This window comes from Leopardus geoffroyi, chromosome C3 (genome assembly GCF_018350155.1).
Source record: "Leopardus geoffroyi isolate Oge1 chromosome C3, O.geoffroyi_Oge1_pat1.0, whole genome shotgun sequence".
Classification (NCBI taxonomy): Eukaryota; Metazoa; Chordata; class Mammalia; order Carnivora; family Felidae; genus Leopardus; species Leopardus geoffroyi.
The window spans coordinates 104,123,120-104,135,700 of NC_059338.1; the positions used below are offsets into that span (position 1 = coordinate 104,123,120).

Here is a 12,581-nt window from a genome sequence, read left to right on the forward strand (position 1 = left end):
TCCGTGGAGGTGACGCTGACTCAGAAATCTCAGTTTACTCACAGACTCTGTGAGCTGCTGAGTCATTTAACCAGAAAGCACTTCAGTCTGGAACAACCACCTTTCCCCCCACCATAGAGTAACAATGTTTTGTTTGTTTGTTTTTTAAAGCAGCGACTTTTTAATGATGTGAGCAGAAATCCTTTGGCTCTTTGGAAACATGCTCTACTGAGGGCTATTTGCTAAGACCAGCAATCTGTTTCTGGCACGGAGAAGGAAAATAAAATTATTTTGTTGTCTTGAAATGATGCATGAGTTCAGGGAAAGCTGCACCACGCTTGGGGATGGGGAGAAGGGAAGCCAGAGAAAGCCGTGCATACAACGTCTGTAAAGAAAATGTTTTATTTAAAGTGTTAAATACCATCACCAGAATGAGTTTGATTTACATTAGTTGGTGTTCATTACAGGACTAATCTGCCCTTTTTTTTTTTTTTTCCCAACTGGAATTCCCTTTACTTTGAAAACATACTATGTACAGGGCAGCAATGGTCACTGGAATAGTGCTATTTACATGACTAAACCACAAGTCGAGGTGCAGACATGTGAAAATTAAAAAAAAAAAAAATACACCAACTTTTAAATAAATACTGCATAATGACAAGTATGTACAAATATCCCATACAGTCATGTCCTTCTTATTAAAATTAGAAATAATTTATATAGGAATATGCACAAAAGATTATGTGACTGCATCTTAGTATCAGGAAAATGGTAAACGTTTATTCTACGGGAGAGTATAGACACTATAGGTCTATTAAATCAATTGCTGCTGGTACACAAGTGTCTAAATAATTTCCATAAAGTTTTATTCGTTCTTTTAACAACTTTACCTGGGTCCATCGTAGATCTCAGAATGTCAAGACACAGTCTCGGTGTATTTCATATTGCACCACATAAAGAGAAGGCATTTTTAGTGATACTCATTTTAACTTTTGCACCATATCAAGCATGATAGTTTTTAATGGTCAGCATGGAATTTAGAAAGGACAAAAAAAAAAAAAAAAAAAAAAAAAAAGGAAGAAGAAAGCAATTGTTGTGCATGGCCTTCACTGGTATGTGTGTGGATTTCAAAAGTCGCTGTAAGAAATTAAAATCGACCTGTAAGAATGCATTATCAAAGTGTACATAAAGAAACAGCAAGTGTGGGTGGTTTGTTACATTAGCCAGTGACTTCTCCTCTCAATAGGGAAACTTAAGAGAAATTCGACCTTGCAGCAGCACCCGATGGTAATAACTGTCTGTAAAACCAAAGGCAGGGGTTTGACCTTAGGGGATTTGTGGTGTAGACTTGTGGTGATGGCATGAAAGAACGATTAATAGGCAGACTGACTTTCTTTGAGTCACCTAAAAATTGGAGCTTTAAAATTATTTGTTGCATATTTATGTTTACTATATTTCTTTAGAAATATAATTTGTGAAAAATTGTATTTTACTACAGAAAAATGAATTAATAAACAGCCCTGTGTTTCAGGCTCCAGATTTTTAGCAGTGTTTCTATTCACATAGTAAATGGAAATTGGCTAAAGAAATTGCTTTAATTAATTAAAAAACAAAACCTAAGACCTTCTAGAAATAATACTTTAACCCCTGTATGAATAATGCTGGTGCTAAAAACAAATTTATTAGACATTACAATGGCCACATGATTGTAGGGTTTTCCTGTAAACTGAACTTTGAAGGTGAAAATAAAAGTACCATGCACTGTACAATAAATTGCAAAAGTTCAAATATCTTCTTTATCAAACACATGCTGACTCACTTTAATGTACTCCCAAGTCATGTTGCCAAATCCTTTCCAACATGCGTGAAATAAAGAAAGCTCTTAGTTTTTTTCCCCCCCTTGAGAAATTCATAAATTCAGAAGCATCTATAGCTCTGAATCAAACATGGGGTGTAAGGAGTATCCGGTCAAAAACTTGTAATCTTTTAGCATAATCACTCTGGTAGGGAGAAAGAAAACAAAAGATTAAAAGAGCGAAGAGGAAAAGTAAGACAGAGAAGAGGAAGAAAGATGCGAACAATTTGCACATATTGAACTTCATAAGATTTGTATATTTAACATGGAAATAAATTGAATATATTACGCTTATTTGTCACATAAAGAGAATTTTAAGTATCTTCTAGAAAGTATTCTCATTTGTAATGTCTGCCAAAACACAGACTATGATCAGTTTAAAGAATAAACATGGTGTCTCTTTGTACCACCCCGTTGCGTTCTCTCCCCTTTTTAAAACCATGCAATAGTGAAATTTACTTTTAAAAATAATATAAATTGTTGAAAATGGCTGATTTTTATTCTTTTTTTTTTTTTTTGCAAGTTGCAGCCCCAAGAAAATAATTTAAGTATTCAGCTAATCTGTGTCCATGCAAAAAAAGTTTAATTTCATTCAGTACAGTGTAGCCACAGAATTTTGTTTTTCAGAGTCCAACACATCGTGGCATTAGTGAATGGCATGCCCGCCGGAGCTCTGAGTCTGCCACTGTTGACGCAGGACTGGCCGCTGCTGGTCACACTCCAGAGGAGGGCTGACGTCTGTCCCGGACCACTTCTTTGGTCTCTTGCTTTTCACCTGATGCTTCCTAGGACTTCACTCCTTGACCTGTAACATGGCTTAATGACTGTATAGCTCCATTTCTGTGGCGTAACAGGACTTTGGGGTCAGAGAAATGAAGAAAAAGGAACGATAAAAATATAAAGGTGCCATTGAAAAGGGCTTTTGTTGCATGAAACTGACTGATTCTTTGAGATTAATCCACGGCTTCAGATTGGACCAAAACTCGAGTGTTATTGAACTCCAAACCTGATAGTTCTTCATAACTGCTCTTTCACCTGAGGGCCATCTTTAGGGCACAATGTGTGCAACTTCCTCTGAGAACACAGGATCGCTTTGTATCCCTAGAAACAGGCTCAGAAGACACAACATTAAGCATGCAGTGTTACCAGGGTTTGCGACCTGTGATTTTTTTTTATTTTTTTGTAACGCTGGTTGCTATGACAACAGTTTTACAGCTGCTATGAACGAGAGTAAGAAGGTCCGGTTGAACTTTCCAGAGATGATTGGGAAGCTCTTCTTGTCAGAGGGGCCAAGGTTGGATCTACTAGGGAGGAAGGAGGGAAAAGTTTGAACCATCCAATCACCATATTGGATAGCTCCAGTTCATCTAAAAGTATCTGGGCCACTCCCATAAAGGATTTGTGATCCATGCGGCCATAATCTCCCCAGACAATGATCTGTTGGCAAAATACAAAGGACAGTAATGTCAGTATAATTATGTACGTGAAAACTCGTAAACTAAAATACATTGAGTTAATGTGCGGATATCAAACGTTAAGTTAAAGAGTTGTATTTTAATTGCTGGGATAGTTGTTTTTAACTACTAGAACCCAAAGGTACATGAGGACAAGTGTACTCGAGTGTTACGATCACAAGCAGTCCAGGGAGATCGGAGTCTGTGTATGATGGGGCTTTGCAAGTCTCTAGTTCACTGTGAAAGAAACAACAGCATCTGTGGCTTTATAGCACCAGCCACTGTTGGGACGCTTCCAAGAATTTCGAGTGTGGGCAACCGAAAAGAATGCAATAAGAAGATATGGGGGTGCAAGGTTTGACTCCATGAAAATACTTTCTTAGGTAGGGGATAAACAATTCAGTAAATACCTGTAAAACCTTCCCTTGGGGACTTTCTTCAAAAGATAATAGCTGCTGGTAAAGGGGTTCCAGCGTTTTTCTTGCCACCTTTGTTTTCTTTTTGGCTATGCAGACTCCATTATCTAACAGATACACCTTTACATATGGTGCTTGAGAAAGAAAACATAGAGGGGAGAGTTAAGCGATGAGCCATGGTTATGAAATACTCAACTTGCACGTGACATCTACAACAGCTTAATTTTAGGCTGAAAGAGCCAGCAATCAAAAGTCACCAGTCTTTCCACACTGTGTCAAAATCATTAGATAAAGAATAGGTGTTTGTTTGTTTATTTATTTATTTATTATAAAACTGCCATTCAAGTAGTTCTAGGCAATATTAACTCAGAGGCTACTCTGAGTTGTTACTATTATACCATCAAGTGGTTACATAGATTTAAACACTGTATTAAATAAGGTGAACTGCTTCTAGTCCCTAACAATATTCAGGAGAGACGTCTTGTTCAGTCTTTCATCTGTCAGGACTTAAATCTAACTAAATGTGCTAGAAGCTATACATTGTTTTAGAAATAAATTATAATATAAATACTATAGTTTATATAATAATATAATATAAATTTTATAAATAAAAACCATTTATTTATTATTCCAAGGGGTTTGTTTGTTTGTTTGTTTTTATTTTTTGGTTAATGTTTATTTATTTTCGACAGAGAGAGACAGAGCATGAACAGGGGAGGGGCAGAGAGAGAGACACACACAGAATCTGAAGCAGGCACCAGGCTCTGAGCTGTCAGCACAGAGCCCGACGCGGGGCTGAACTCACGGACCATAAGATCATGACCTGAGCCGAAGTCTGACACAACCGACTGAGCCACCCAGATGCCCCAAAAGATTTATTTATTGATGGTGGTGTGGGTACAAGATAGCAGTGGGGCTTGATGTAATATGTTCACATTAGCTGGGAAGAGTCAACTAATTATGAATTCCATGGCTTGAGATGTGTCTGACTCTTCATAAAAGCATTTTCAGGGGTGCCTGGGTGGCTCAGTAGGTTGAGCGTCTGACTTCGGCTCAGGTCATGATCTCACGGTCTGTGAGTTCGAGCCCCACATCAGCCTCTGTGCTGACAGCTCAGAGCCTGGAGCCTGCTTTGGATTGTCTGTCTGTCTGTCTGTCTGTCTCTCTCTCTCTGCCCCTTCCCTGCTCATTCTCTGTCTCTGTCTCTCTCTCTCTCTGTCTGTCAAAAATAAACATTTAAAAAATTTTTTAAAAATTATAAAAAATAAAAAATAAAAAAAAAATAAAAGCATTTTCATGCACGTACAAATTATGATATTCTTTATAGCAGAGTGGGTTGATTAGCTCCAAGACTTTTATAAACCCAATTGACTTAATCACTCCTGCAAGGTTGTACAATAGGTAATACACATTATAATTTAGAATTTCTGGAAGGATAGGAAGGAAAGTCAATAAATTCAAAATTACAATTCAATCAGTGGAGGTGTTGAGGTGAGAAACCAAGTTTCAGAATCTTTACTAATTGTTCTACATAACAGATCTCACATTCCGTACATCTCTGCACGATGTCTCTGGAGTCTGTGTCATTTTTCACGGCCCCAAGCACCTTAGATGATGACATTTCAGTATGAGATACGTGACGGCACAATAAAAACTGACAATGGTGCCTCTCTTTCTTTGTACAATACAGAAAGTAGAAGTTTTCTAATTAGAATGTCCTATAAACAAAGGCTTTTGCTACTTTGGCAACCTGTATCTGTTTTTATTCTAATTTCAGGACTTTAAGAATTCCTAAGGAGAATTTTGAAGCTCCAGAGAAAGTAAAGAATAACACAAAATATCAGCTAATCAGAAAAAGAACTTCTTATGTACATGTTGTACAAAATAAATTATCTAAGTGTGGTAGCTTTTATTTTGCAATGGTTTCTACTACATATGTACTTATTTAACAACTTATATTAGCCCTACCAGACCACTCTAATTGAATGCTCACTTAGGATCAACACACAGACTAGTACAGATAACAGACTCCCTTATTATTGGTATCCTTAATTATCTGAAAACCAGGTTTTCAGCGTCTAATCAAAAACAAAGTCTCTGAATTGAAAAGTAATGGATTGCAAATAATAGAAGCATGCCTTCTTTTATTACCTGGCAGTGTCTTGGAACCTGGTTTTACAACAAGGCCACGAGCCCGAATGATTTCCACCTCCAATTGTCCCTTTTTGTCCATCATTCCTACCTGAATGTCACCTAAGGGCATATGAGGAAGAAACAGACAGGCCTTAGCGTACAAATGCAGTAAGAAAAATGCTTGTGTCCAAAGACCTTGGTTTTAGATCATTCCGTCATTTCCCATATAGTTTCCAAAATTCAACTATATTTAAAAATTTATCAATGATACTTTATTTTTTTATTTTCTATTTTTTAATGTTTATTTATTTTTGAGACAATGTGAGAGACAGAGGGCAAGCAACGGAGGTGCAGAGAGATGGAGACACAGAAACTGAAGCGGGTTCCAGGCTCTGAGCTGTCAGCCCAGAGCCCAACGCGGGCTCAAACTCACGAATGGTGAGATCATGACCTGAGCCGAAGTCGGACGCTTAACTGACTGAGCCACTCAGGTGCCCCGATGTTATCTTACTTTAAAAAGCATATTTAAATGAAGTGGAAAAATTGGTTAAAAATTTTTATTGGTAAAATAAAAAATACTTATTCCTGTTGACAATACTGTTCAAGACTCTATGAAATCAGAGAATGTAATTTTCAATAATCCAGAAGAGAATCAATAAAATCACAAGACAGAAATTCTTACCCATTGCAGGTGTAGCCAGAGTCTGACGCCCCACTAGCTGGGCAGGGCCAAGGCCATCCAGAAAATCACTGAATTGGCTATCGGAGGCCAGGCGGACGCCAGGGAAGATCAGACTAAAAGCAAAAGAACACATGAGATTAAACCCTCAACCCATTTACTCTCAGGCAGCTCGGGGTTCCCTCTTGCCCCCTTCTGTTACTGCCACTATTTTCCTACTTATATTACTTGGATCCCAACACCCAGATCCACCTCCCATGGCTCTTCCTTTCTTCTTCTGTAGCGGCCCATGTGTGTCACCAGAAGCACCTGTCACATTGGATTGCAGGCTGCTGTGTGTGTGTCTTTCTCTTCCTTGTCTGGAGGACATGGACTGTGATTTCTAGCAGTAACACCGAGCACCTGCTGAGTACTTACTCCACAACAGGCATTGTTGTATTGAATCCTCTTAGCTACTAGGAGATCGATTTTAATATCTAACCTGTTTTATAGATGAAACTTCCAGATCATTCCCATCAGTACACGAACATACTGTTATTCTTCCACCTTAAAAAAAAAATCTTCTACCTTAAAAAAAAATCCCTTTCAAAAAGAAGAAGAAGAAGAAGAAGAAGAAGAAGAAGAAGAAAAAGAAAAAGAAAAAGAAAAAGAAAAAGAAAAAGAAAAAGAAAAAAAAAAGAAAAAAAGGGGCACTTGGGTGGCTCAGTCGGTTAAGCATCCAACTTCGGCTCAGGTCATGATCTCACGGTTTGTGAGTCCGGGCCCCACATCACGTGAGCTCAAGTCCCACTTCAGATGAGTTCGAGTCCCACTCTATGCTCTGCACTCCACTCTCTCTCTCTCTTTCTCCCTCTGCCCCTCACTCACTCATGCTTTCTCTCTCTCTCTCTCTCTCAAAAAAAATCCCTTTCCTCACTCCACTTCTTCTGCTGCTACCTACCACCCCATTTCTCTACTCAAAACTCCTTGGGGGAGTTGACTCCATTGCTATCTTCAATTTCTTTTTTCTTGTTCTTTCTTGAAACTCTATTCAGTTTTTCCTTGCTCTCTTGCTTGCTTTATTTTTCTCCACTCTACCAAAATTTCTCTGACCAAGGTGACCTAAGGGCCACAGTGGTAAGCCCAATTGTTAGTACTCATCTAATGTAACACATTAGCGGCATCTGGCACAATCAAGCCCTCCCTCTTCCTTGAAACATTTTGTCCACTTTGCTTCCCAGATCCTCTAGTCCTCTGATTTTCCTCTTTGGCCACTCTGCTTCAGTCTCCTTCACTGGTCCTAACATGAAATATTGGGAGCTCGATCCTTTGACTTATTTTTTCTGCATGCCCCAATCTCGTTGGTAATCTCATGAAGTTTCATGGTTTTAAATGCCATCTATGCTGATATGGCCTAGATTGACATCTCCAGCTTGGACCACAGACCTGCATTTGATCTGCGCTGTCTACAGATCTGCTTGGATGTCTAATAGACAACTGATACTTAACTTGTCCCAAACAAAAAGCCAAATTCTGTTATTCTCAGGAGATTCTCATCTTTTATTTTTTTTAATGTTTTTATTTGTTTTTGAGAGAGAGAGAGAGAGAGCACATACATGTGTGAGCTGGGGAGGGGCAGACAGAGAGGGAGACAGAAGATGTGAAGCAGGCTCTGCACTGACAGACTGACAGCAGAAAGCCCGATATGGGGCTTGAACTCACAAACCATGAAATCATTCCCTGAGCTGAAGCCTGAAGCTTAACGACTGAGCCACCCAGGCACCCCTTAGGGAATACTCATCTTAAATAGCAAGTTCATTCTTTCAATTGCCCAGCTTGGGGTAAGTCTTTCCTCTTTGTTATGGACTGAGCTGTGCCCCACCCCCCCACCCCCCACCCCCAACCCCCAACCAATGCATATGTTGAAGCCTTAACCCTCAGCAAGACATAGTTGGAGACTGGGCCCTTAAAGAGATAATTAAGGTTAAATGAGGTCATGAGGGCAGGGCCCTAATCTAATATGGCCGGTATCCTTGTAAGAAGAAGTAGAATGGAGAAAAATAAAGCAAGCAAGAGAGCAAGGAAAAACTGAATAGAGTTTCAAGAGAGAACAAGAAAAAAGAAATTGAAGATAGCGATAGAGTCAACTCCTTGTAAGAAGAGACATCAGGGGCACTCAGCAGGTTAAACGTCTGACTCTTGATCGTGGCTCAGGTCAGGATCTCGTGGTTCGTGGGTTCGAGCCCCACATCGAGCTTTGTGCTGACAGTACAAAGCCTGCTTAGGATTCTCTCTCTCTCTCTCTCTCTGTTCTTCCCCTGCCTGGACTCACTCTCTCTCTCCAAATAAGTAAATAAATAAAAACGTTAAAAAGAAGGAGAAGAATAATAAGAAGAGACATCAGGGGTATGCATGCATAGAAGAAATACCATGTAAGCACATGCTGAGGAGGAGGCCATCTGCAAGTCAAGGAGAGAGGCCTCAGGAGAAACCAAACCTGATAACACCTTGACCTTGGACTTCTAGCCTCCCGAACTATAAGAAAATGAATTTCTGTTGTTTAAATTATCCAATCTTTGGTATTTTGTTAGGGCAGCCCTAGCAAACGAATACACCCCCTTTCTCTCATCACTTACATCAAATATATCAATTAACTCTTATTGGCTCTACTGTCAAAATACATCCAGAATCTGTCCTCACTAATGATACCACTGTGGTCTAAGCCATTATTTTCTATCGTTGGTGTTACTGAACAGCCTTCGGAATGATCTCTCTGTGGCCAAATTTACTTTCCACCTCCATGGCAATCAGAGTGATCTGTTAAAATGAAAAGTCAGATGATATCAGGACTCTGCTCAAATCCTCTACTGGTTTCTAATCCCTCTCAGGGTAAGAGCAAAGTCCTCACAATGATGTATAAAGACCATCTGAGCTGTCCACCCTGCCCCCGCTGTCTTAATTCCTAGTCTGTTACTACTCCTGCCCTTAGTCTGCCGCGCTGTCCTTCCCACTGCTGATGCCAGGCGAATGCTGCCTCAGGGCCTCAGCACTGCTTCAGCCTGGAATGTTCTTCCCTCAAATGTCCATATTCTTCAAATCTTTACTCAAATATGTCCTTTTCCCTGTCTACCTTACAAAAAACCTACGCTTACCCTCTATCGTCTCTCTTCCTTTCTTTCTTCTCCTTAGCACTTACACTATCTAATCTACTATATACTTTACTAATTTTCCATATATATATATATATATATTAACAACTTTGCTTATTTTTTGTGCATCTTATCTATTGACTGTAAATTTGGTGAGGGTAGGGTTTGTTTTTCGTTTTATTTTATTCTGTATCTCCAGCACCTAGGACCATGTCTGGAATATTGTAAGCACTTAATGAATACTTGTTAAGCTCAGGTAATTCAAACGAAACTGAGAAAAACTTGCCCAAGTTTCTACAGTACCAAGAAACAGATGAAACTTAAGCCTAGGTGGTTCTAAAGCCCATGGTCTTAACGACTAACTGATTTTGGATCCCTTGTATGAATTATATCCCTTACTCAGCACAGTGCCTAGAGCACTGGAAGGCATGAAAATATTTATTGAACGAGTTTATGAGTATTCATCCCATTTTTCCAATATTATATAAACAGCTGGGGCGCCAGAGGCCCCAGTCTGGATATTTTTGTGTCCCTAACAGTATCTACCACAGCACTCTGCAATGATGAGAGCTCAATGCACATTTTCCACTTCATTCTCCATCTAAGACTTCCTTGATGAATATCAAATCTATTTCTGCTGCCAGCCTTAATTCCCAATACAGTTAATCCAAATATTTTGATGTTTCTATAAGTATCCCATATAACCTTATTTAAAAAGGTATGGAGACCATACACATCTCTTGTATTTTATATGATCTTGCTACACAAACGTTCCCTGTGGCATATCATCGATAATCGGCCAGCGGCTCCTATGGTAACATGTCTGTGAACTGGCTACACGCATGTTGTCTGAATATCTGATGCTCCGTGGTGATGACAGAGTGGAGTCAGCAAACGCCACCTTCCTCTAGTGGTGTCCTTTAACACACCCATCTCTGGATCCGCAGTTGCTAATTATCATCAATTTGTCGGTGACAGGGCTACACAATCTTGACAAATGCTTTAAAAATATCTCAGATACAGCTGATTCAAGGAAAAGCTATATGCTAACTACATAAAGGAGAGGCTCACCAGCTTACTTTGTGGCGTTACATCGGTCTGAACTGCTTGTTACTTCGTGGAACTAAGTACGTATCCGGCGTTCTATAATTTTTAGTAGTAAGAGCCAAGATTTTAAAAATTAGCATTGCTCATGTGGTGTGGCACGAGGGCTTATTCTGTCTTATTCCTTCTCCATATTATGTCAAGCGAGGGCAAACTTTCATGTGCCTGTGTTGTGACAGTCACATTTTAGCGTCTCGCTGTTAAAGCAAGACACTTTGTCCCCAAACCTATCTCCTTTGATATAAAAAGCCACATAGGTCACATTTCTCAGTGGCAGGTGAGCAAAAAAGAAGTCCTCCTCACGGCAAATCAGCCAGGGAACGTGAAAGTGGTGCTGTGGAGTGTGTGAGTTAGCTTCTGGGAAAGGGCAGAGAGTGAGACAGAAGATGGTCTCAGGCAAAGGCACGGAAGAGACGCGCGTCACGCTGGCCTCACTCACTTTCCTTCTGAGCTATAGCTGTTCATGCTGCCGTCCGTAGATTCTCGGCTCGCCTGCCGAGTCATCCAGTTCCTCATTTCCACAGCCAGGCCCGTCTCTGTACTTCGCTGGACGGTGCTCCGTAGCTTTTTACCGCCGGCTTCTGCACAGACAGAAGACAAGAGGCATGACAGTTGTGCCACCACCATCTGGTAGCAAATCATAAGCAGCCAACGTGGTGAAGGTCCTCAGGTGGAAAGAACTGCGTAAAATACAAAGTGCTCTCATTAAGGAGACAGAGAGAAAAGGTATTTGAAACAGTGTCTGGTTGAGTGGGATGAAAATATTCTAAAAAGTCTTCAAGAAGCACAAAATACTGCCACTAAAAAAATACTGTTGTTTTGTTTCCGTCTAAAGCAGTGTTCAAATCGGTAACAAGAGGAACATAAAGTTTCAACCTAAGGAAAACAAAATAAGCTTTGTTTTCATCCGTAGTATTGAAAGGCAAGGTTGAGTTATACCTGTCTTTTTTTTTTTTTTTTTCCTTTCCTTTCTTTTGATCATAGTGAAAAGATTAGGGCTTGACTTTATTTCCAAAGAATAGGTCATGGGTTAACCTCAATTCCAGCCTTCACTTTCATACAAAAACCTGATTTTGTAGAGTGATCGATATTAGAGGGCAAAGAAAGCCAAATAAGGGAGACAGCCTCTCTGATATAGTTTCCCATCTGTTGGTAACTTTCAGAGACTCTCAAAGGGAACACAACCCCCCCCCACCCCCCCCACCCCCCCCAGCAATACCAGGTGAAAAGAGCTTTCTAATTTGGAGTCATGGGTAGTCATGTCCTCAGGCATCTTCAACAGCTTGAATATGAGACTTACTTAGAGCGGCCAATTGGAAGACCAAACAGGAAACTGAGTCAGGGACCACAGATGTGACAGAGTGTGCTAGTGATTTGGAGAGGTCAGGGAGGAAGGAGCTTCACAGACAGAGTGGGATTTTAGCTGGGCTTGAGAGACGGGCACACTGGGACCTAAGAAGCAAGAAGGAAGTGTTTGGGGCCAAGGGAAGGGCATGGACAAAGGCATGAAGAAAGGAATGACCATGGGCAGTTAAGAGATGGCACAAATAACCAAAGTATATTGAAGAGCAGTGGTAGGAATGTGTAGTAGAGAGATTACTAAAGGTGGGGCAACAGGGTGGCGGTACAAACTATTTGTATTAATTTATTTCTTGTCGGGACTAAATATGTATCTACACTGACCATGCATACCATTAGATTTTGGGGGACGATAAGCTCTATTAGCACCTCTATTCATAATTTCATTTTAGATCGATAAACATTTGCTGATATTGACTGTAACTTCTTGAAATTTCTCTCACCACGCCTCTTAGAATATTTGCTCACCATTTT

At 40.0% G+C, this 12,581-nt stretch overlaps 1 protein-coding gene across 50 annotated transcripts in view; it reads right to left on the reverse strand.

The window, feature by feature from the left end:
- Positions 1–365: 365 nt before the first annotated feature.
- The window catches only part of RIMS2 (regulating synaptic membrane exocytosis 2), a 612,588-nt gene continuing 600,372 nt past the window's right edge, over positions 366–12,581 (reverse strand). For all 50 annotated transcript variants that reach the window (XM_045453947.1, XM_045453935.1, XM_045453941.1 and 47 more), the window contains 5 exons: positions 11,188–11,329; positions 6,520–6,632; positions 5,856–5,957; positions 3,699–3,838; positions 366–3,271 (listed from right to left, as the gene is read on the reverse strand). In XM_045453947.1, coding sequence (XP_045309903.1) covers positions 3,053–3,271; positions 3,699–3,838; positions 5,856–5,957; positions 6,520–6,632; positions 11,188–11,329 — 716 coding nt within the window. In that variant the 3' untranslated portion in view covers positions 366–3,052. The remainder of the gene's footprint in view (positions 3,272–3,698; positions 3,839–5,855; positions 5,958–6,519; positions 6,633–11,187; positions 11,330–12,581) is intronic.